Source organism: Myotis myotis, unplaced genomic scaffold (assembly GCF_014108235.1).
Source record: "Myotis myotis isolate mMyoMyo1 unplaced genomic scaffold, mMyoMyo1.p scaffold_m19_p_17, whole genome shotgun sequence".
Taxonomy (NCBI): domain Eukaryota; kingdom Metazoa; phylum Chordata; class Mammalia; order Chiroptera; family Vespertilionidae; genus Myotis; species Myotis myotis.
The window spans coordinates 191,330-211,033 of record NW_023416321.1 but is presented as its reverse complement, the minus strand read 5'-3'; the positions used below and the strand labels follow the sequence as shown (position 1 = coordinate 211,033).

Here is a 19,704-nt window from a genome sequence, read left to right as displayed (position 1 = left end):
GGAGAGGCAGCCGTGCCGGCCAGAGCGCAGCGAGCACTCCGCGCATGGTGACCACGGATGCCGAGCCAACGGCAGGAGCCAAAAGCCGCGACCGGCTGACGCGAGGCTCCGCAGGGGCCACTGCGCTGCTCCACACGGACGGGCCCGCCCCCGATTCAGACGGAGCCCGCCCTCAGCTTCGGCCTCCACTGGCCTCCCTTGGCCCGGTCCCTTGTGGGTAATCTCCGCGAGCGAGAGGAAGCCAGCGCGAGGTGCGGCTAGAGCGTCCGTCCCAACTCGTATGCTCGGCGGCCTTGGCAGCTAGAGCGTCCTCCCCAACTCGTATGCTTGGCGGCCCGGACAGCTAGAGCGTCCCTCTCAGCTCGTATGCTCGGCGGCCCTGGCGGCTAGAGCGTCCTCCCCCAGCGCGTATGCTCGGCGGCCCTGGCGGCTAGAGCGTCCTCCCCAGCGCGTGTACTCGGCTGCTCTGGCAGCTAGAGCGTCCCTCCTCCGGGGAGCCTCGTGTGACCTTCCCGCCGGTGGAGCGATGCTGCCGGCGGCTGCTCGCCCCCTATGGGGGCCGTGTCTAGTGCTTAGGGGCGCCGCGCTCCGTTTCGCCAGGTACCGCGGGCTGCCGAGGGCCGGGCGGGCAGAGGGTAGTCCTCAGCCGGCCACCGATGGTTCAGGTCGGGGCAGCAGGCGGGATGTGGAGACACCCCCCCCCCCCTCCCGTGTGGGCCGCGGAGAGTGCCGGGGTGGCCTCAGATCACACGAGACGGGGTCCGCCTTTGCCCGGGCCTCAGTTTCCCCCGCAGCCCAGTGACGTGTAGGACCCCCACCAGTGCATCCGGCGCTCCGGGTTCTGAAAGGCTTTGTGCAGCAAAGTGCATTTACGTGATTGCGTTACCCCGTGAGCTGCTACGGTTCATTCAAACCAGGAAGTTGTTAAGGGCAACATCCTGCAATAATAATGATGATGATAATAATAATAACGAGGGTTTCTAAGGCTTGTAAAGAATATAAAATACAAAGTAGCGGGGAAACCCCCTTGCTCTCGACGTGGAGCCTGGAGGCTGAGAACCCTGGGTTGGGACCACGGGGCTAGACCTGAGCTCGTGGCACCCACCTGCCTGGACTGCCCGTCACCCGCCTGTGCCGGCTGACCGTTCTGTTTGCATGGGGTCTAGGCAACAGGTGCCGCGCGTCAGCACCGTGCGGCTGATGCGATGCAGCAGCCATCGGAGGGGAGAGGCCCTCGCCGGCGCACCCCTAGATAACGCCCCCAAGGAGTACCCCCCCAAGATCCAGCAGCTGGTCCAGGACATTGCCAGCCTCACGCTCCTGGAGATCTCAGACCTCAATGAGCTCCTGAAGGTATTGCCGGCCGGGCCTGGGCAGTGGGGTCGCTCCTGGTGCATTTGGGGGGAGGGTTTGGTCAGTTGTGGAAAGTGTGCTCCCTGGGTGCAGGGGTGTGCCGGGCTCGTCCCTGCGCGTGTGTGGGTGTGACCGCCAGCTTCTGAGACTGTCTCCTCTGTCCCTGCAGAAAACGCTCAAGATCCAGGAGGTGGGGCTCATGCCCATGGGGGGCGCAATGCCCGCTGCTGCCCCTGCCGCCGCAGCCCCCGAGGTGAGCCAGGCGCTGGCCTCCGCAGAGACCTGTTTCTCTGGTGCCCGGTTCCCCGCTTCCCTCACGTCCTGAATTCTCTCTTTGTCCCTCATCTCTGTCCTGCGCCAGTCAACACGCCCCGCACATCCGTGTGCTTCCAGCTGAGGCTCTGGTCAGCCTCCCTGGGGCCGAGGACGGGCAGGGCCCTGCCCACTGGGGACCTGTGTCCAGTGGGGACTGTTTCCAGGGGAGGGAAACAATGAGCTGATGGAAGGGAAAGGACAGGAAGAGGTTGTGTTGAGTAGTAGGACTTGCGAAGTTTGGGGGGTGGGGGGGGAGCTGGGGGGAGGGGAGGGGGACAGGCCAGAGGAAGGCCCTGAGGAGAGGAGCCTGAGGAGTTGCGGGGGACGGCAAGGCGTTCCCGGCTCGCGGGCCATGAGCATGTCCAGGGCTGGAGAGGAGCGGGCGGTGGGGGCAGCTCCACGGGCTGGGGTCTGCGAGGAAACCAGCAGGCTTGAAGCTGCACACTGATTTGCAGGGTCTTGTTGTTGCTTTTGTGTGTGTGTGTTTTTCCATATTTGTTATTTTTTAAAATCTCCAATTACCCACAAGTAGAAATAATCGCACCCTCACCGGCCTTAGAAATAACGAAGGTTTTGCCTCATGTGTGTCTCCTTCCCTGAAGCTGAAGGCAGGTTTCCGGCCTGTCCTCTCTCCTGGGGCCCTGCACACCCCTCTCTGACAGCACCGGTAGCCTGGCGCCATTTGCACAGCAGAGGGCATTGGCCTTGACTCCGACCCCAACTCTTCCCACCTCAGGGGCTCTGCCACCCCCGCGGCCGCTTGGCGAAGGCGGGGGCTGAGCTGGTGGCACTGGTGCTGAGACACGGCGCTGGCTTGGCCGGGGCTGGCATGGCGCTGCTTCTCTATCATGTCGTTTCACCCACAGAGCCCTTCTGGGGTTGCTCTTCCCTGTCTCACAAGTTACAGTTTTAAAAGGATGAGTTTTGGGGGCCGGGGAGGGAGGCAGTCATCACAGCCTCTGGAGAGCTGGGAAGGGTTCTGGGTGGTGGAACCCAGTCTGACCGAGGAGTGGACGAGGTGGGGGAGGGGCGGCCGGCCGGGCATCTCTCCTGCCAGAATCGCGGGGACCCACAGCCCAGGAGCAAAGGTGCCTGCTCCCCTCGTCCCCCCTCACCCAGCCCCCTCCCTCCCGCCCTCCCCAGGCGGTGGAGGAAGAAGACATCCCCAAGCAAAAGGAGCAGACACACTTCACCGTCCGCCTGACCGAGGCGAAGCCGGTGGACAAAGTGAAGCTGATCAAGGAGATCAAGAACTACGTCCAGGGCATTAACCTTGTGCAGGTGGGTGCGGGGGCCCCTGCGGGCAGGCTGGGTGCGGGAGCCTGGGCGGCGTCTGAGTCTGACTCGGCTCTCGCAGGCGAAGAAGCTGGTGGAGTCGCTGCCCCAGGAAATCAAAGCCAACGTCGCCAAGGCCGAGGCGGAGAAGATCAAGGCTGCGCTGGAGGCGGTGGGCGGCACCGTGGTCCTGGAGTAGGCTCCCTGAGAACTGTGGACTGGGGTCCCTGGGACCCGGGAGAGGCCCGGCCGCCCCGCCCAGCACCCAGGCTCAGCTGACCGGCACCTCAGAGCAGAAGGGCACACCCACCCGCCACTGCGCGCAGCCGGGCCCTGGATCAGGCATGGACCTACCGAACGGGCAGGGGGCAGCGCTGCCTGTGGGCACCGGGCCACACTCTGGACCGCCCACGGGTTTACCACGCGCCCCCTGGTGGCCGCTGAGAAAATACATGGTTTGGGCCATGCACGCTGCTTCTGTGTCCTCGGCAGCGGGAGGGGCTCTGCAGGTGATCAGCAGCGTTGGTTAACCGTCCTGGCCTGGTGGCAGCATGGCTGATGCCAGACCTTTACCCAGGAGCTGGGTGTGCGGCTCCCGCCCCGGCCGGCAGGGGTGAGGCTGTGCCCCAGGGCCTTGGGCCAGAGCAGGAAGGAGGGAGCGGGAGGGGGGCTGCAGTGTGCCGGGGAACACCCCCAGCTTTGCCTGTTGGAAGGATGACCTGCAAGTTGTGTGGGACCACAGGGGGCGCTGTGTCCAGGAGTCGGCCTCTGGTGGGGCAGCTCCTGGGTGGGCGAGCCCAGTGGTTCCCAAGCCCGGGGGCTGGCCCCCCACCTCCACCTCCCGTGTGTGCTCCCCCTGGACCTCGTCGGTCTAAGGAGGCGGGAAGGCTGCCCCCTGACCCACAGAGCTTCCCCACCCACCCCAGGGTTAATGATTCTCCATCAGCAGATCTCTGGGTGCGCCTTCCCCCAGAAGTGGCTGCTGGGGCCGGGCATGGCCTGCTGAGCTGCCTGCCTGGGGGGGAAGGAGGGGGAGGAAGTGGGCTGAGCTCAGACCCTCGTCCGCTTTCCCAAGGAGCCAGGGGCACAGCTGGGGTGATGGGGCCTCTGCCTCATCCTGTGGTCGCTGCTCAGAGGGAGTGACCCTGCCTCCGGGCCCTCGAGCCAAATGCCTTCTGTGCGCCAGGCGCAGCCGGCACCCAGTCTGCTTGGTGCTCTGCACCCACTCACAGTCAGGGCCCTGGGGTCCTGCCCCTCCACTCCTGGCTCCCCCCGGATGTGCTGCAGCCTGCAGGTGGCCCAGACAGTGTCAGACCTGGGGACCCCGGTGGCCTGTGCCCCAGGGATGGCCCTGGCCCTGGGAGGGGGATCTGTGGGTCCCAAGTTCCCCACTGGTGCCCACACAGCACCTGACAAGACCCCATCGGATCCCAGGAGGAATTAGCATTCCTGCTCTCTGCCCAGCCTGATGAGAAGGTCACGGGACACGGCTGAGAGGGAGCTGGAGCCGACTCGTGCCTCCTGCCTCCACCGACCTCCCGTTCCAGGGAGCCTGGTGTCTGCCAGGCCACCCACGTGGCTCCGTCCTCCCTGCTGGGCTTCAGGCTCCAGGAGAAAGTGCAGACGCCCCAGAACAGACCCCGGGCCCCACCCGAGAGCCCGGCCTGGCTGGCAGCCCTGGCCTCAGACGTGCCTGTCTGCCCGGCAGCCCCGGGCGTGTGGCCAGGCTGGGCTCCATCTGACCCCACTCGGCGTCCTCTGTCCCTGACCCGCAGTGTCCCTGCATTTCCCACCTCCCGGGTTCTGACCTGGCTTTGCCAGGAACCACATTTCAGACGCTGCTCTTTGCATTTTTATTTTTAAAAGTGTCCAGGCTGCTGAGCCTCCCGCCAGCCCCTCCCAATTTGAGGACGGTCCCCAGTGTGAGTGCTGGGGGTTCAGAGACCCCTGCTCAGCAGCTTCCCCCTGGGGCTGATCCCAACACCAATGAGGCAGGTGTGGGGGGCAGGGAGTGGACTCGGGGGCACCTCACCTCCCTGGGACACCTGCCAAGGAGCACGCCTCCTGCCTCCTGGCCGCTGGGCTGTTCGTTCTGGTTTTCTGTTCGCTAGAAATTGATTTAGAGAGAAACACGGACTTCCGCCCACCTGTGCATTCACTGGCTGGTCCTGTAGGTGCCCTGGCGGGTCGAACCACAGCCCTGGTGCTCGGGGAGGACACTAACCACGCACCCAGGCCAGGGCAGCTCTGGCTGTGACCTCAGAGCCTGTGCATCACCAAGAGCCACTCCGCTTCCTGGTGGGACCCCCCCCCCCTTTCCTCCCGGGAATTCCTGCCACCCTCCTCCCCCCGGCGAGCCCCTGGGTGGTGTTTTTGCCTAGTTTGCATCTGACATCTTTTAAAAAAAGATCCACACCCCAGGACATGCTTAGCGAGAGGAGGGGAAAGGGAAGCACCGATGTGAGAAACCTGGATGCGCTGCCTTCCACATGCGCCCTGGCCCTGACCGGAAATCAAACCAGCAACCCTCTGGGCACAGGAACCGGCTCGGCCAGCTGACATCAATCCCTCCCCCTTCAGATCAGCCAGCTGCCCCGGTGCCAACGGCCCCTGCCCCCTGGATCCCAGCATTTCCGGGCAGGACACCATCTGCTCTTCACTGCCCAGCGATGACCTCAGGGTCAGAGGCCGGGTGGGGGGGTCCGGAAGACCTGGCTCCTGAGTCTCCAAGTGGCCGCTCCAGTTAAAGGGATGAATAGATGGCGGGTTTGCTCACATCCGGGAGACCGGCTGGTGCCGAGGCCATGAGGCCAGGCTCTGCGGGTTCAGGGGACCAGGAGCGGTTTCCCCGGTGCTCCTCCCCCTTCTCCCTTGGGCTGGGGGCTGCAGTGGCCGAGCCGCAGGTCCTGCCCTGGGGGAGGGGTCTGGCTGTGCCCCCCTGAGATCGGAGGCTGCCCGGCAGAGAACGTCTGGGCCCCCAAGATCCTGCCTGGAAGTGGCCCTGGGGACGCGGCTCCCCTCTGGGCTGGGGGCCCGCCAGCACTTCCTGCCGCCGGCTGCGGGCGGAGGAGCGAGGAGCGTGGGAGCCGACGGGCAGGGGCAGACGCCCCGCTGAAGGTCGCCCGGGTCGGTTCCCAGGACTCCAGCCCGGGGCGGCCTGGTCGGAGGGAGGCCTGAGGCCGGACGTGGCTGGGAAGTCCGGGCTGAGGCGGTGTCTGGGCTCGGACTTGCCTTTCGCCCCTAGTTTTACTGTAACCGCAGGCCGGTCCCCTCCCCGGGGATTCGCTGCTTCTGGCAACTGCACGTGTCCGGGGAGGACCCCACCCTGCGGGGCGGGTGCTCGCGGAGGTGGGGGCTGGCAGAGCCGCGTGCCCCAGGCGTGGGGGGGTCCTGGGGGTATCGGGGCGGCCCGCGCAGCAGGCTCCGAAGTCGGCGCGGCCTGCAGAGCCGGGCAGTGGAATCCGCGGCTCCGCCTCCCGTCCGTGCGACCGCGGCCCCTTTAAGGCAGGAGGGGCGTGGTCTCGTCGGCCCCGCCCCGGATGCGGTCCCGCCCCGCGCCGCGCGGGCGTATTGGCTGCGCCGGGCGCGGGTGGCGGACGCGCTTTGAACCCGGCGCTGGGGCGGCGCAGCCGGTCCGGGTCGGGCTTGGGGTCCGGGCTGGGTCGGGTCGGGCCGGGCAGCCGGCGCAGCGACGGGCATGGCGGCCGAGTCGCGCGTGTCGCGCTGGTACTTCGGGGGCCTGGCCTCGTCCGGGGCCGCCTGCTGCACGCACCCGCTGGACCTGCTCAAGGTGAGGGCGGCGGGCCGGGCTCCGCGCCACCCGGGCTCCCGCACCCGCGGACACCGGCCGGCTGGCCTGGCCCCGAGGACCGCGGCCCACGGGCTCGCTGCCCCGCCCGCAGACGCCGCCGGGAGCGGGAGGGAGGGCGGCCCCAGGCCTGGCCCGGGGGGGTGGGCGCCCGGTGCCCGGCTCCTGGAGGCCTCTCTCTCCCGGCCCGGCGCTTCGCTACCTGTGCCCTCGGGCAGCCACCTGGCCTCGCCGCCCGTGCCCCCCGCTCCTCCGAGGACGTCGTCCAGCCCGACGACAGTTTAGGGGCGGTTCCCGCGGACCCAGCTGCCCCCCGCGCGGCGGGGCCGGCACAGCGGAGGGCGGGGGAGGAGGGAGGTGGCCTGGCGAGTGGCACGGGCGCCCCCGCTCGGGCCGCTCCCCCCTGGCCTGGTGGGTGCCTGGCAGCCTCGGGCCCCGCGCACACGGGTCCTGCCCGCTGATGGGGCCGAACAAGATAGAACTTCCTTGTCTCCAGGGCCGGCCAAGCCCTGTCTCACCACAAGGAACAGAGGAGAAAGGGCCGCCCGGGGAGCTGGCACTGTGTCACGTGGGGCCCGTGGGCAAGGGGCAGCCACCGCCCCCCCCCAGCTGTCTGTGCCCACGTGGCCTGTGCCGGCTGACCAGGCGCCCCGGGCGCCCCTGCCTGTGGGCATGCTTGCAGCAGTCCTTCTCCTGAAGGGAGGGCATTGCCTCTCTAATGAGTAAAAATGCCACCTGATGCATCCCAAGGGCAAGAGCCAGGGGAGCAGGGCCGGGGGGCTGCCCTGCTGTTAGAAGCTGAAGCTGGTAGTCCGGCTGCCGGGCCTGAGGCCTGGCTGGGCTTGGAGGGTGCGCTGACCAGCAGAGGGCACGGCAGTGAGCGGGAGGTGCACCTGGCTTCCCTCCCTCACCTCTGCTGGTTTGCTCTCTGGGTGCCCTCGCAGGTCCCCAGCCCCACCTCAGGGTCAGGCTCTGACCAGGAGCAGGCACAGCCTCCAGGGGCTGCAGAGCCCTCCCAGCCTGGGCTGGCCTAGCCCCCTGCCCATTGTCCCAGGCCCCTTTGGGCGTCACTGCCCCTTGCCCTGCCCCCCGTCCCCGGGTGCTGTTTTGCTGCCAGGACGAGTCAGGGGAGGCAGGTGGCCACAGGAGCCCAGCTCCCCTCTGCCCGGGAGTGTGGCCTTGTGCCGGGGGTGGGGGCCGCCGTGGAAGAGGCCCAGCGGGGTTTTACCTCTCAGCATGGTCATTGGGGAAATTATTTTAAAGCTCCTGGATCTTTCTCTGTCTCATGTCCTGACTTGATCCTCAGCCTCTTCTTGCCTGGGCGGGAGCTGCTGCCCGCGTGGCTGCCCTGACCGCAGGCCCAGTGCCCACTGTCCTGCCCAGCTTGGCTCGGGCAGCAGGAGGACGCGGCTTGTGTCCCTGAGCTGGGCACAAGCCCTCCATCCCCACCTGTGCTGCTCCCCAACCGGAGGCCCCGGGAAGAGCCTGAAGGGGGTGGGGGGAGGGTGTATCCGCTGAGTTCCTTCATCCTCACAGCACAACGAGAGAAACTGAGGCCCGGGCCAGTGACCTGCCCACCCCGCCCGAGGGTGTGACCGCCTGAGGCGGCCATTCCCTTCTGCCCTGCCCAGGCCCCCCCTGCCTCTCCCGTCCCCATGCTTCTGAGTCCCCATAATTTTGTCCCCTGCGAAGTGAGTGAGGCTGAACAGTGGGGCTCTGGAGCCACCCTGCTGGGTCCTGCCTCCGTTTCCTCATCTGTAAAATGGGGCGGCCCATCCCCACCCACAGCAGGTGCCCAGAGGACTCTCTCGCGGGCCTGGTGGGTGCGCCCGTCCCCTGGTATTGTCACTTGTAAACAGTAGGTTGGTGGCTGGCATGGCATGTGTTCCAGCGCCACCCCCTGGCTGGGTGCCCTCAGGAGGCCCTTTGCTGCCCTGAGCCTGTTTCCTGTCTCTAAAGGGGGAGGTGGCAGCACTTGGCCACAGGGGCGTGGGGGAGGGTAGTGACTCCGTGTCTGCCAGGCGGCAGCCGCTCAGCAGGTGTGTCCCTGCCCCCCAGGTGCACCTGCAGACGCAGCAGGAGGTGAGGATGCGCATGACGGGCATGGCGCTGCAGGTGGTGCGCTCCGACGGCGTGCTGGCGCTCTACAATGGCCTGAGCGCCTCGCTGTGCCGACAGGTGCCTCCCGCGGTCCCGGTCCCAGCGCCCCCGTGCCGAGCAGCCCACGCGGGCAGAGGGGAGGGCTGGCTCCGACGTGGCTGTGCCCCCTACCTACCGTGGGTGCCCATGCCCATCGAGGCCACTCTCTCCCTTTTGAGGCTGCTCAGGAGGAAGGAACCCCAGGGCTGGGAGCTGGCGCGCCTGGGTGGGCGCAGGGCGGGGCGGTGTGGGGTGTGCTGCTCCCACCCTCACAGCTGGAGACGGCCACTTACAGATGGGGAAACCGAGGCTTGGGCTCAGCCACCTGTTGGCCGTGCGGCCTTGGGAGGGCTTCTCATCCCTGTGGTCCGGGTGATGCCCGTGCACCCAGCCAGCCGAGGGGGGGTGGGGGGGGGAGGCAGGGGTCCATGTCGTGCTGCCCTGTCCTGCCCCTCCCCCTGCACGCTCTGAGCCGGCCCCTCCCCCCAGATGACCTACTCCCTGACTCGGTTCGCCATCTACGAGACCGTGCGGGACCGAGTGGCCAAGGGCAGCGAGGGGCCCCTGCCCTTCTACAAGAAGGTGCTGCTGGGCGCCGTCAGTGGTGAGTGGGGGCGGGGCTGAGAGGGGCCGCGGGGCAGCAGGGACACGGCCGGGTCACGTGCTGGGTCTGGTCTGTTGCCAGGTTGCGTCGGAGGCTTCGTGGGGACTCCCGCCGACATGGTCAACGTCAGGTCAGTGGCCCCCAAGGTCAGGGTCTGCTGTCCCCCGACGGGCCGGCCGAGCCTGTGGGGCGAGCCGGGGAGCCGCCCCCTGAGCCGCGTCCTTGTTTCAGGATGCAGAACGACGTGAAGCTGCCCCCCAGCCAGCGCCGGAAGTGAGTCGGGTGCTCTGCCCTCGGGGTGTGGCTGGTGGGCGCTGTGCGGGGCGCCGGCGGCTTTGGGAACCGGGCCTGAGGCTTCCCTGGGGAGGGTGTGGGACCAGGGCGGGTGGCGGGCGGCCGGTCACGTTTCCTCGGAGGGTGGCCTAGAAGTCCGAATTGGGCTTTTCACGGGTTGGGAGCTGGGGTTTTTAATGATGAAAGCACCGTTTTCCGTGATGTCTAAGGCGCTGTCACTGTTTGTGGACAGACGCCCCGGTGAACCCGTCACGGGTGTCAGTTCAGGGGGACGGTGGCTCCGTGCCAGCCCGCTGTGCACCCTCCGACCGGGTGACGGGGCAGGAAGGGGCGGGCAGGGCGCCCCGTCCTCCTGTCCTGGTATCAGCCGGGGCCTGTGCCCAGGTGTGCTCCTGTGGGTCTCTGGGATCTTAGGGCCGAGGTCCCCGAGGGGGCAGGCTGCTCTGAGCTCCGGAACAGCCCCGGCCTTGGCTTCTGCGAGGGGCGGGGGGCTTGTCCTGGGGAACCCCCTCCTCACCCCCCAGGGAGCCTCACGTGGGCCCGTTCTGTGTCCCGGCAGCTACGCCCACGCCCTGGACGGCCTGTACCGCGTGGCCCGTGAAGGTGAGGAGCAGGCCCTGGCGGGGCAGGAGCCGGGCAGGAGCGGGGGCAGGGACCAGGCAGGGGCCGGGCAGGGGCCAGGCAGCCCCAGCTGGGAGCCCAGAGCCCGAGGAGGCAGAGGGGAAGGAGCATCGTCCAGAGCTGGGGGCAGCCTGGTGGATGTGGCCGGTGCCCCCCTTCTCCTGCCTCCGCAGAGGGTCTGAGGAAGCTGTTCTCGGGTGCAACCATGGCCTCCAGTCGGGGGATGCTGGTCACTGTGGGTCAGGTAGGCCTTCTACGGGGGAAGGGGCTCAGGGGAGCCTCCGGGAGTCCCTGCCCTGCGTACCCCCCCCAGAGACCACAGAGGAAGGTGGTGGCCACAGGTGGGCACTGGGAAGTGGGCACAGGCAGGTCGGGTGTATGGCCTTGGGCAGGCCCCTCCCTGCCTGGTCTCACCTGTCCAGCAGCCCCAGTACATGAGGTGACTGCCAGCAGGCGCTAGTTGATCCGGGTGGTGTCCCTCTGGGCCCCGTCGGCGCTCCCAGGAGCCGGGGCGGCCGGGCCCTGACCTCCCTGCACCCACAGCTGTCCTGCTACGATCAGGCCAAGCAGCTGGTCCTGGGCACGGGGTACCTATCGGACGGCATCTTCACACACTTCATCGCCAGCTTCATCGCCGTGAGTGCCAGGCGGGGCGGGGGTGCTGGATGCCCCCCTCAGAATGGAGGTGCCAGGCCGGGAGAGGGGCACCCCGACCCAGGCTAGAGTGGTCAGTGCCCCCTGCAGCCCTGGGTCGCCTCCCAGGCCTGGGCAGGCCTGCGGGGGTTGAGGGACTCCCAGGCGTCGTACGTGGCAGGCCCGTTGGTGACGTGCCCCCGCCCCCCCCCCCGGGCGGGTGTGCCACGGTCCTGTGCCAGCCCCTGGACGTGCTGAAGACCCGCCTGATGAATTCCAAGGGCGAATACCAGGTGAGCGGGGCCTGGGGGTCCCTGCCCTGCAGCTGCGAGGCTCTGGCCCTGGGGTGGCCAAGAGCTGTTCTCTCCCCCCGATGGGTCCCTCCCAGCTGCCTCCAAGCAGCCCTGGCCCCGTGTGTCCCGTCAGAGTCTGATATACTAACTGGCAGGTGCCCAGTGCCCACCCAGTGAGCACGACCTGGGCGCCACGGTGCCCTGATGGTGCCCACGGCGCCTTCTGTGTCTTCACGCGCCTGCGGCCCTGCCCCTGTGCTCCCCACCCCACTCGGTGCCCGACAGCCAGACTGCTGCTGGCACCCTGGGCCACCCCCCCCCCCGCCCGCCCTCAGGGCTCTGGTTCTGCCGCATCAGCAGTCGGCTGGGCAGCGGCCGGGCGGCCATGACCTTTTGGCTCACACGTCCCATGTCTGAATGTCGGCCGCGCTGTGCACTGGCCTGCAGCCCGGCTGTGGGAGGGGGTTGTGCTCCGTGGGGGGGGCGCGGCTCCATCTGCCTCACTCGTTCCTGCAGGGCGTGCTGCACTGCACCATGGAGACGGCGAAGCTGGGGCCGCTGGCCTTCTACAAGGTTCGGGGGGGGGGGGGGGAGTGCGTGGGTGGCACGGTGGGGGGGGGGTGCCGGGGGTCAGGGGCGCACAGTGGGTGGGGGCTGGGGTCCCCCAGCTTTCACTTCGCCCTCCCCCCCCCCAGGGCCTCGTGCCTGCCGGCATCCGCCTCATGCCGCACACCGTGCTCACGTTCGTCTTCCTGGAGCAGCTTCGCAAGCACTTCGGCGTCAAAGTGCCGTCCTGACGGGGCGTGGAGCGGCCGGCCTGCCCGCTCCTTCCCGAGGCCACGCGGCCGGCGCCGCCCTGAGCCCGCACCGGCCACAGAGCTCGGCCGCCCCCTCCCCGGCTGGACCGCCTGGCCTCCTGCCCGGTCAGAGCTCCTTCCAGCAGCGTGGCCCCCACCCCGGTGGCCCCGTAGCTTCGCCTCCCCTCACCCGCCCCCACTCCCTGCCCTGCACACGGACCACACGCCGAGGGAGGCGTCCGGGCCCCGCTCCCTCCCCCAGCAGTTGGCACCGGAGGTGGGCGCGCTGGGCTGTCCAGTTTTCTGGGGTTCCTGCCCCTCTTCTGGCCCCGAGGGTTCTTTCATGGAGCAGCTCCTGGGCCCTCAGCACCGTCCGCAGCTCCCTCAGGGCAGTGGCTGCTGCACCTTTGTGGGGGGCGGGGGGGGGGGCGGCCTCCATGATGCTCACAGGTAGCTGAGCCCAGCGGACCACAGAGCCAGGTGCGAGGCGGGCACCACGGGCGCGAGTGCGGGGCCCTTGCCTTCGCACACCAGCCGACCCCAGCTGCTCCAACAGTTAGTTTGCCAAAACTCAGCGCCCAGAGGCCACTGCTGTCCCTGGGCTGAGCCGTGTCCCTCACTGGCCGCGCCAAGCCTCCCCCTCCCGCGCCCCAGGCAGAGGCGGGCTGTGGGGTCCTCGGGGCCTCCCTGCAGAATGTGCCCCAAGACCCCAGCAGCTGATCAGCCAGAACCCGCCGGCTCTGCTGCCAGCGCAGCCTGTTCTCCCCAAATGGGCCGGCTTCGTCACTGCTCCCGCCTCAGGGCTGTGCCCCCAGCAGGGGCTTGGCAATAAAGGACAGTGAGCTGCCCCTGGTTTGTGGGTCCCTGTGTCCAGGCCGCCCGCTGGTCTGTGGCCACCTTGCTGTCCGAGGGCAGGAGGGCTCCCTGCACCCTCCCAGGAGGGCTGGGCTCACGGGGGGTCAGAGTGGAAGCCCAGCCCTGCCTGGTGCCTTGAGGCCTGTGGGGTGAGGGGTTGGGGTGTGGGTGAGGGATTGGGGTGTGGGTGAGGGGTTGGGGGTGTGGGTGAGGGGTTGGGGTGTGGGTGAGGGGTTGGGGTGTGGGTGAGGGGTTGGGGTGTGGGATGGCAGCCCTAAACCAGCATGGGGCGTGGGTATGTGTGCGAGCTGAGAGTTCTGGTTGGTGCTGCGCTCCCAGGTCCCGCTCACCTGGACCCCACAGGACCCTGCCCAGCGGCACCTGGAACGAGAGACCCCTTAGCTGAGCTGATGGCCCTCCCCTTCGTTGTGGGAGGTGCCCGAGTCCGAGCCGGGCTCCTGGACACTGGGTGCTGGTCCAGCAAGCCCAGGGCTGGGGAGAGCCTGGACCGGAGGCCCTCACACGGGCGGGGCGGGGGAGCTGGGCACTGCCCGGGATAGAGCCCCGCAGGCCAGGAGGTCCGGGCGCCCAGCCCGCTCAGACCTCAGGGCCCCAACCCCGTCGGAGCATCGAGCAGATAAGTCGGATTGTACAAGGTGGCGATGGTTGCACAGCTGTGACCACGTTGAAAACCGCGGAACCTCAATGAACCAGCCGCCCGCACCCACCTCCCACCCCGCTCCCGTGGTGAGCACCCAGGCCCTCCGCACCCCTGGAGTGTTTGGGAGCAAACCCTGAAGTCACGTCAGTTTTTGGTGGTGGTTTCTTTTGTTTTTGGCTAATCCTCAACCGAGGATATTTTTCCATTGATTTTTAGGGCGAGTGGAAGAGAGGGAAAGACAGAAGCATTGATGTGAGAGAAACATCTATTGGTTGCCTCCTGCCCGGGCCCCCACCAGCCCAGGGAGGAGCCTGCAACCGAGATCCATGCCCTTGACCAGAATTGAACCCGGGATCCTTTGGCCTGCAGGCCGGCACTTCATCCACTGAGCCACACTGGCTGGGGCTGGAAGTCAGGTCATTTATAGGGAAATACTTCATGTCTGTGAAAGCCTGAGGGATGCGACCACAGCAGCCTCCGGTCAGTCCTCCGGCCTCAGGACCGCCTGGGTCTCCTTCAGCTGCTTCGACTTGGAGCACCAGCCTGGCACCGACTCACCTGCGTGCCGGTGTGCCCTGGGCAGCGGGCAGTTGGCATCTCACCAGCCTCCTCCCAGCCTGACCCCCATGATGCCACGCCTGCTGGGCCAGGACAGAGGGAGAAAGTGCCCCGTCTGGTTGGGTGGTTTGGCAGGGACGGGCCTGGCCTGGGCCCAGTGCAGGGCAGAGAGCAGAGGGTGGGGTAGATGGGACAAGGTTTCCAGGGCACAGAGGCGGGCGTGGGCAGAGCTCCCCGGGGCCTCCTGGCACAGAGCACCCAGCACAGCAAAAAGGCTGGGAGCAGGGCTGGGCGCCTCCCCCTCCCCCCCGGGAGGTTTTGGTTCAGGGCCCACAGCTGGCATTGCTGGGGTCAGCACCAGTCTGGAGTGTGAGGGAGCCTGGGCCACCCCGCCCTCGGTGGGTCCCGCTGTGCCCGCCTTGGGTCCTCTGGCCCCCGGAGGGCGGGGGGCGGGAGGGAAGCAAAAAAATGCACACTCAGGAGAGCAAGCCCCGCCTTTCCAGTCAGCCAGGCCTTTTCCTTAAAGAAGGACTTTGTCTGGTTTACAAAAAGCTGCACAAAGGGCCCTGGCTGGTGTGGCTCAGGATAGAGCGTCGGCCTGCGGACTGAAGGGTCCCGGGTTCAATTCCAGTAAAGGGCACAGGCCCAGGTTGCAGGCTTGATCCCCAGTGGGGGGTGTGCAGGAGGCAGCCGATCCATGATTCTCATCATTGATGTTTCTCTCTCTCCCTCTCCCTTCCTCTCTGAAATCAATGAAAATATATTTTTTTTAAATGTCAGCGAGGGCACCAGGCAGATTCAGCGGAAAAGCCAGGCTTTGCTTATTTTTAAAATATATTTTATTGCCGAAACCGGTTTGGCTCAGTGGATAGAGCGTCGGCCTGCGGACTGAAAGGTCCCAGGTTCGATTCCGGTCAAGGGCATGTGCCTGGGTTGCGGGCATATCCCCGGTAGGAGATGTGCAGGAGGCAGCTGATCGATGATTCTCTCTCATCGATGTTTCTAACTCTCTATCTCTCTCCCTTCCTCTCTGTAAAAAATCAATAAAATATATTTTTTAAAAAAAAAAAATATATATATATATATATATTATTGATGTCAGAGAGGAGGGGAGAGAGAGAGAAACATCAATGATGAGAGGGAGTCACCGTTTGGCTGCCTCTTGCGGGCCCCACATTGGGGACCGGGAATCGAACCGAACCCTGACCTCCTGGCTCACAGGTCACCGCTCAGCCACGGAGCCACCACCCGGCCGGACACAGGGTTAACAACAACAGGCGCCGGAGGCCGAGCAGCCACATGCACAGGACTTTGGACCCTTCCCGCCCTCGGACGTTAACACCAAGCGATCCCAGAGCCAAAGGGCAGAGCTCACAACACACGTAGACGCGGGCGGGAGGAACAAGCAGAGGCCCTGCCCTCAGAATTCGGGAGGAGGGAGCGCGCCCTGGTCCGTCCTGTCCTCACACTCGCCCCGTTCCCACGCCAGGGTCCCCGTCCCGTCCTCACACTCGCCCCGTTCCCACGCCAGGGTCCAGTCCCTGTCCGGGGTGCGAGGCATCTGGAGGGAGGCACGGGCTCTGCTTGTCCTGTTTGTGAGGTCACCCCGCCTCCCACGGGTGGAGGGGCCCCTGGGAGGAGCTGCTCTGCTCCCCAGTCTCCAGGCTTCCTGCCTGCCTGGTGTCCCACAGGAAGTGGGGTTCCACAGGAAGTGCCTCGGCGAGGGGGGCCCTCACCGGCAGGCCCTGCGCGAGTCGGACCAGGCCTGGGGTTCCAGGGCGAGGCTGGTGTTTGCGGGCCGTCAGCGCTGCGGCCACAGGAACGTCCCGGGCCAATGCCCGAAGTAATGCCTCCCCCGGGTGAACCCTCAAGGAGGTCGTAGCCCGGAATCGGACCCTGGCCTCCTCGCGCTTCCGTACCCCTTACACCTCTGCTGCTGCTCTTTTTTCCTTGGCTAATCCTCACCCCAGGACGCTTTTCCATTGATGTTTCCAGAGTGGAAGGGGGGGGAGAGAGACTTCCACGTAAGGGAGACGCCGATTGGTGCCTCACCAGGGCCAGGGGTGGCACCTGCAACCCGGCATGTGCCCTCGGCCGGAATCGGACCCAGGACCCTTCAGTCTGCAGGGCAACACTGTCCCCTGAGCCAAACCAGCCGGGCTAGACATGCATTTTTAAAAAGAAGAAAAAGTCACTCCTGCCCTGGTCAGTGGCTCACTGGGTTGAGCGCCATCCCGTGCACCAAGAGGTTGCCAGTCGGGGCACAGGCCCGGGTTGTGGGCTCGATCCCCAGAAGGGGGCACACAGCAAACCAATGGTGTTCTCCCACTGATGTCTCTCTCTCCCTCTCCCTTCCACTCTGAAATCAATAAAAATATTTTTTAAATAAGGCGAAATCCTAACAACAACCATGAGCGCCACCGCTCACCATCTATGGCCCCTAACCCTGACCCACCCCAACCCCAGCATGAACCCTGACCCCAGCACTGACCCCAAGGGTGGCGCCCCCGCCCCCGGGGTCCATCCTACCGCCTCTCACAGGGCGTGTCTTCCCGGCTCCTCCTCCGTCTCCCAAACCCAGGAACTGACCCTCCCCCCCAGACCCAGTTGAGGATGGAGAGGCCTGGGTGGGGGTGACCACCTGGGGCCCGCAGACACAGCAGAGCCTGTCACTCCCCGCGCGGCCGCTGGGGGGCAGCCGGGCGACGCTGACCGCGGAGCGGGTGGGCGTGGCCGGCGGGGCGGGGCTTGGGGCGGAGCCCGGGGAGGGGGCGTGGCCGGGCGGCGGCCGGGCCCGGACGCGGAGTGGAAGGCGCGGCAGAGGGGGAGCTGGCGGCCCGTTTTCCGGGGTTTGGCCGCGACAATTCGAACTGGACAACTCAGGCCCAGATCCGGTCCGAGCCGCCCTCCCGGCGAGGAGGCAGCAGGGCCCGAGGGAGGGGGGCCGCCGGGCGGGACCAGGGCGCAGGCTTCGGCCGGCGGGGCCCCCACCCTGAGGGCTCCCCGAACTGGAGGCGCCCGGCCGACCTCGACCTGCCCTGCGCTCCTGGGAGCGGGGCGCTCAGGGGTGATGCGCGTTGGAGCCGCGGCTGGGAAGGAGGAAGGGCGAGTCCCGGCCGCGACCAGCCTGTCCAGCCAGGAGTGTCTGTCCCGCGGCCCCGCTGGGGCGCCAGGGAGACCCCGCAGACCGCAGCGTGCGGAGCGAGCCCCTGTGGGCGGCCGCGGTGCAGGTGGGACATGGCGGCTGGAGGGAGCGGGCTCTGCAGGGGAAGCCGGCCTGATGGGGGCGCTGGACGCAGGGTGCAGCGTGTGTCCCCCAAGGGCTCTGCACCCCCACCTCCTACTCTGACCCCGGTGCCCCTGCATGTGACCGAGTCCTTCCTCACCCTCCAGAGGCCACTGGGTGCAGCCTCCTCTCCCAGGCGACAGCTCCAGACCCCGCGGGGGTGTCCTCTCCCCCGCACCCCGACACTGAGTTCCGTTCCGGGCGGGATTGAGGAGCAGCACCACCAGGCAGAGCCGGCAGCAGGGAAGAGGGGCGGCTAGTTCTGGGGGCACCCACCTCCCACCACAGGTCCCCTCGCCCAGGCTGGGCCCAGGCCCCCGTGTCCCTCAAGGCCTGGCCGCTGTGGGCCCTGAGGCCGCCCCCTGGGAGACGCACCCTCAGGTGGGCCTGCACCCCCCGCCCCCCGCCCCGCTCCCATCCACCGCCCTCAGCCGCTCGGAGCTGGGATTCTGAGGCCTCGCGGCCAGAAGCAGCCCCACGATGGGACACGTTCCAGACCTGGACGCGCTGGCCCCGCGCCCACAGCCGCCCGCCCATGACTCTCACCATTGAAGTTTCTCTCTCTCAATCTCCCTTCCTCTCTCTGAAATCAATAAAAATATAGTTTAAAAAAATGGTTTTGCCGTAACCGGTGTGGCTCAGTGGATAGAGCGTCGGCCTGCGGACTGAAGGGTCCCGGGTTCGATTCCGGTCAAGGGCATGTGCCTGGGTTGCGGGCACAGCCCCGGTAGGAGGTGCGCAGGAGGCAGCTGATCGATGTTTCCCTCTCGTCGATGTTTCTAGCTCTCTACCCCTCTCCCTTCCTCTCTGTAGAAAATCAATAAAATATATTTTTTTTAAAAAATGGTTTTATTGCCCTGGCCCAGTGGTCGGCAAACTCATTAGTCAACAGAGCCAAATATCAACAGTACGATTGAAATTTCTTTTGAGAGACAAATTTTTTAAACTATACAGGTAGGTACATTGTTATTAACCTAATCAGGGTCCTCCTGAGCCTTAGGAAGAGCCACACTCAAGGGGCCAAAGAGCCGCATGTGGCTCGGGAGCCGCAATTTGCTGACCACGGCCCTGGCCGGTGTGGCTCAGCGGATAGAGTGTTGGCCTGCGGACTGAAGGGTCCTGGGTTCAGTTCCAGCCAAGGGCACAGGCCTGGGTTGCAGGCTCTACTCGCAGTAGGGGGCGTGCAGGAGGCAGCCGATCAATGATTCTCATCATTGATGTTTCTATCTCTCTCTCCCTTCCTCTCTAAAATCAATAAAAGTATATTTTTAAAAATGGTTTTATTGTGGTAAAATGTAATAATCATATAACGATATTAATACATCATGAATCTGAGTGCAGGCACTTCAGACCCTGAGTGTGCATCGAGGTCGGCCGACCCGACCCTCAGGAAGGCGGACCCGAGGGCGAGGCGTTCCCGCAGGTGCGCGGGCCGGTGCGCTGCTCGCGGGCGGCAGCAGGTGTCAGGCAGCTGGGCCGTGGCTGGGAGCCCGCGTGCCCGCCCTCAGCTCAGCGGCGTGAAGCCCATTCACACTGTTGTGCAGCCGTCACCCACATCATCTCCAGCACTCCTCCCTTCCTTCCTATTTTTTAAATAGTGAGGGTTTTGCTCTAGTCTAGCTCCTTTGGCTCAGTGGATAGAGCATCGGCCTGCCGAGCGAAGGGTCCCGGGTTCGATTCCGGTCAAGGGCGCGGACCTCAGTTGGGTTGCAGGCTCCTCCCTGGCCTGGGCTCTGGTCGGGGCACGTGCAGGAGGCAACCAATCCATGTGTTTCTCTCACATCGATGTACCTGTCTCTCTCCCTTCCACTCTAAAAAGTCAGTGGAAAATATCCTCGGGTGAGGATAAAAAAATAAATAGTGAGGTTTTTTTGTTTATTTAAAAATTGATTTTAGAGAGAGAGGAAGGGAGAGGGAGACAGAAATATCAATGATGAGAGAGAACTATGGGCCGGCTGCCTCCTGCACGCCCCACACTGGAGATGGAGCCCACAACCCGGGCCTGTGCCCTGACCAGGAATCGAGCCGTGGCCTCCAGGTTCATAGGTCTATGCTCAACCCCTGAGCCACACCGGCCGGTGAGAACTTCCTCATTTTCTTCAACTGAAGCTCTGTCCCGTGCGACACTGACCCCCGCCCTGGCACTCCCGCCTGCAGCGTCGACCGGACAGAGGGAGTGCCTCTGACGCACGGGCCGGCCGAGGCGAAGTTT

General features: G+C 66.1%; 2 protein-coding genes and 1 long non-coding RNA gene across 3 annotated transcripts; all 3 read left to right on the top strand.

The window, feature by feature from the left end:
- Nucleotides 1-125: 125 nt before the first annotated feature.
- Nucleotides 126-3,412, top strand: MRPL12 (mitochondrial ribosomal protein L12). The gene is made up of 5 exons (XM_036342161.1): nt 126-600; nt 1,167-1,353; nt 1,523-1,606; nt 2,812-2,949; nt 3,026-3,412. Exons 1-5 carry the CDS (start codon nt 527-529, stop codon nt 3,140-3,142), a joined length of 600 nt encoding a protein of 199 aa, XP_036198054.1. The 5' UTR covers nt 126-526; the 3' UTR covers nt 3,143-3,412.
- Nucleotides 3,413-6,507: 3,095 nt separating this feature from the next.
- On the top strand, nt 6,508-12,980 carry SLC25A10 (solute carrier family 25 member 10). Its single transcript, XM_036342159.1, has 11 exons — nt 6,508-6,733; nt 8,810-8,929; nt 9,380-9,494; nt 9,576-9,624; nt 9,726-9,767; nt 10,348-10,391; nt 10,583-10,653; nt 10,953-11,045; nt 11,258-11,335; nt 11,852-11,908; nt 12,031-12,980. The coding sequence occupies exons 1-11, from the start codon at nt 6,641-6,643 to the stop codon at nt 12,130-12,132; spliced, it is 864 nt and encodes a 287-aa protein (XP_036198052.1). The 5' UTR covers nt 6,508-6,640; the 3' UTR covers nt 12,133-12,980.
- A 4,004-nt stretch (nt 12,981-16,984) lies between these two features.
- On the top strand, nt 16,985-18,099 carry LOC118671748. The gene is made up of 2 exons (XR_004972841.1): nt 16,985-17,436; nt 17,600-18,099. It is a non-coding gene; the product is annotated as an uncharacterized LOC118671748 (long non-coding RNA).
- The last annotated feature ends 1,605 nt before the right edge of the window (nt 18,100-19,704 follow it).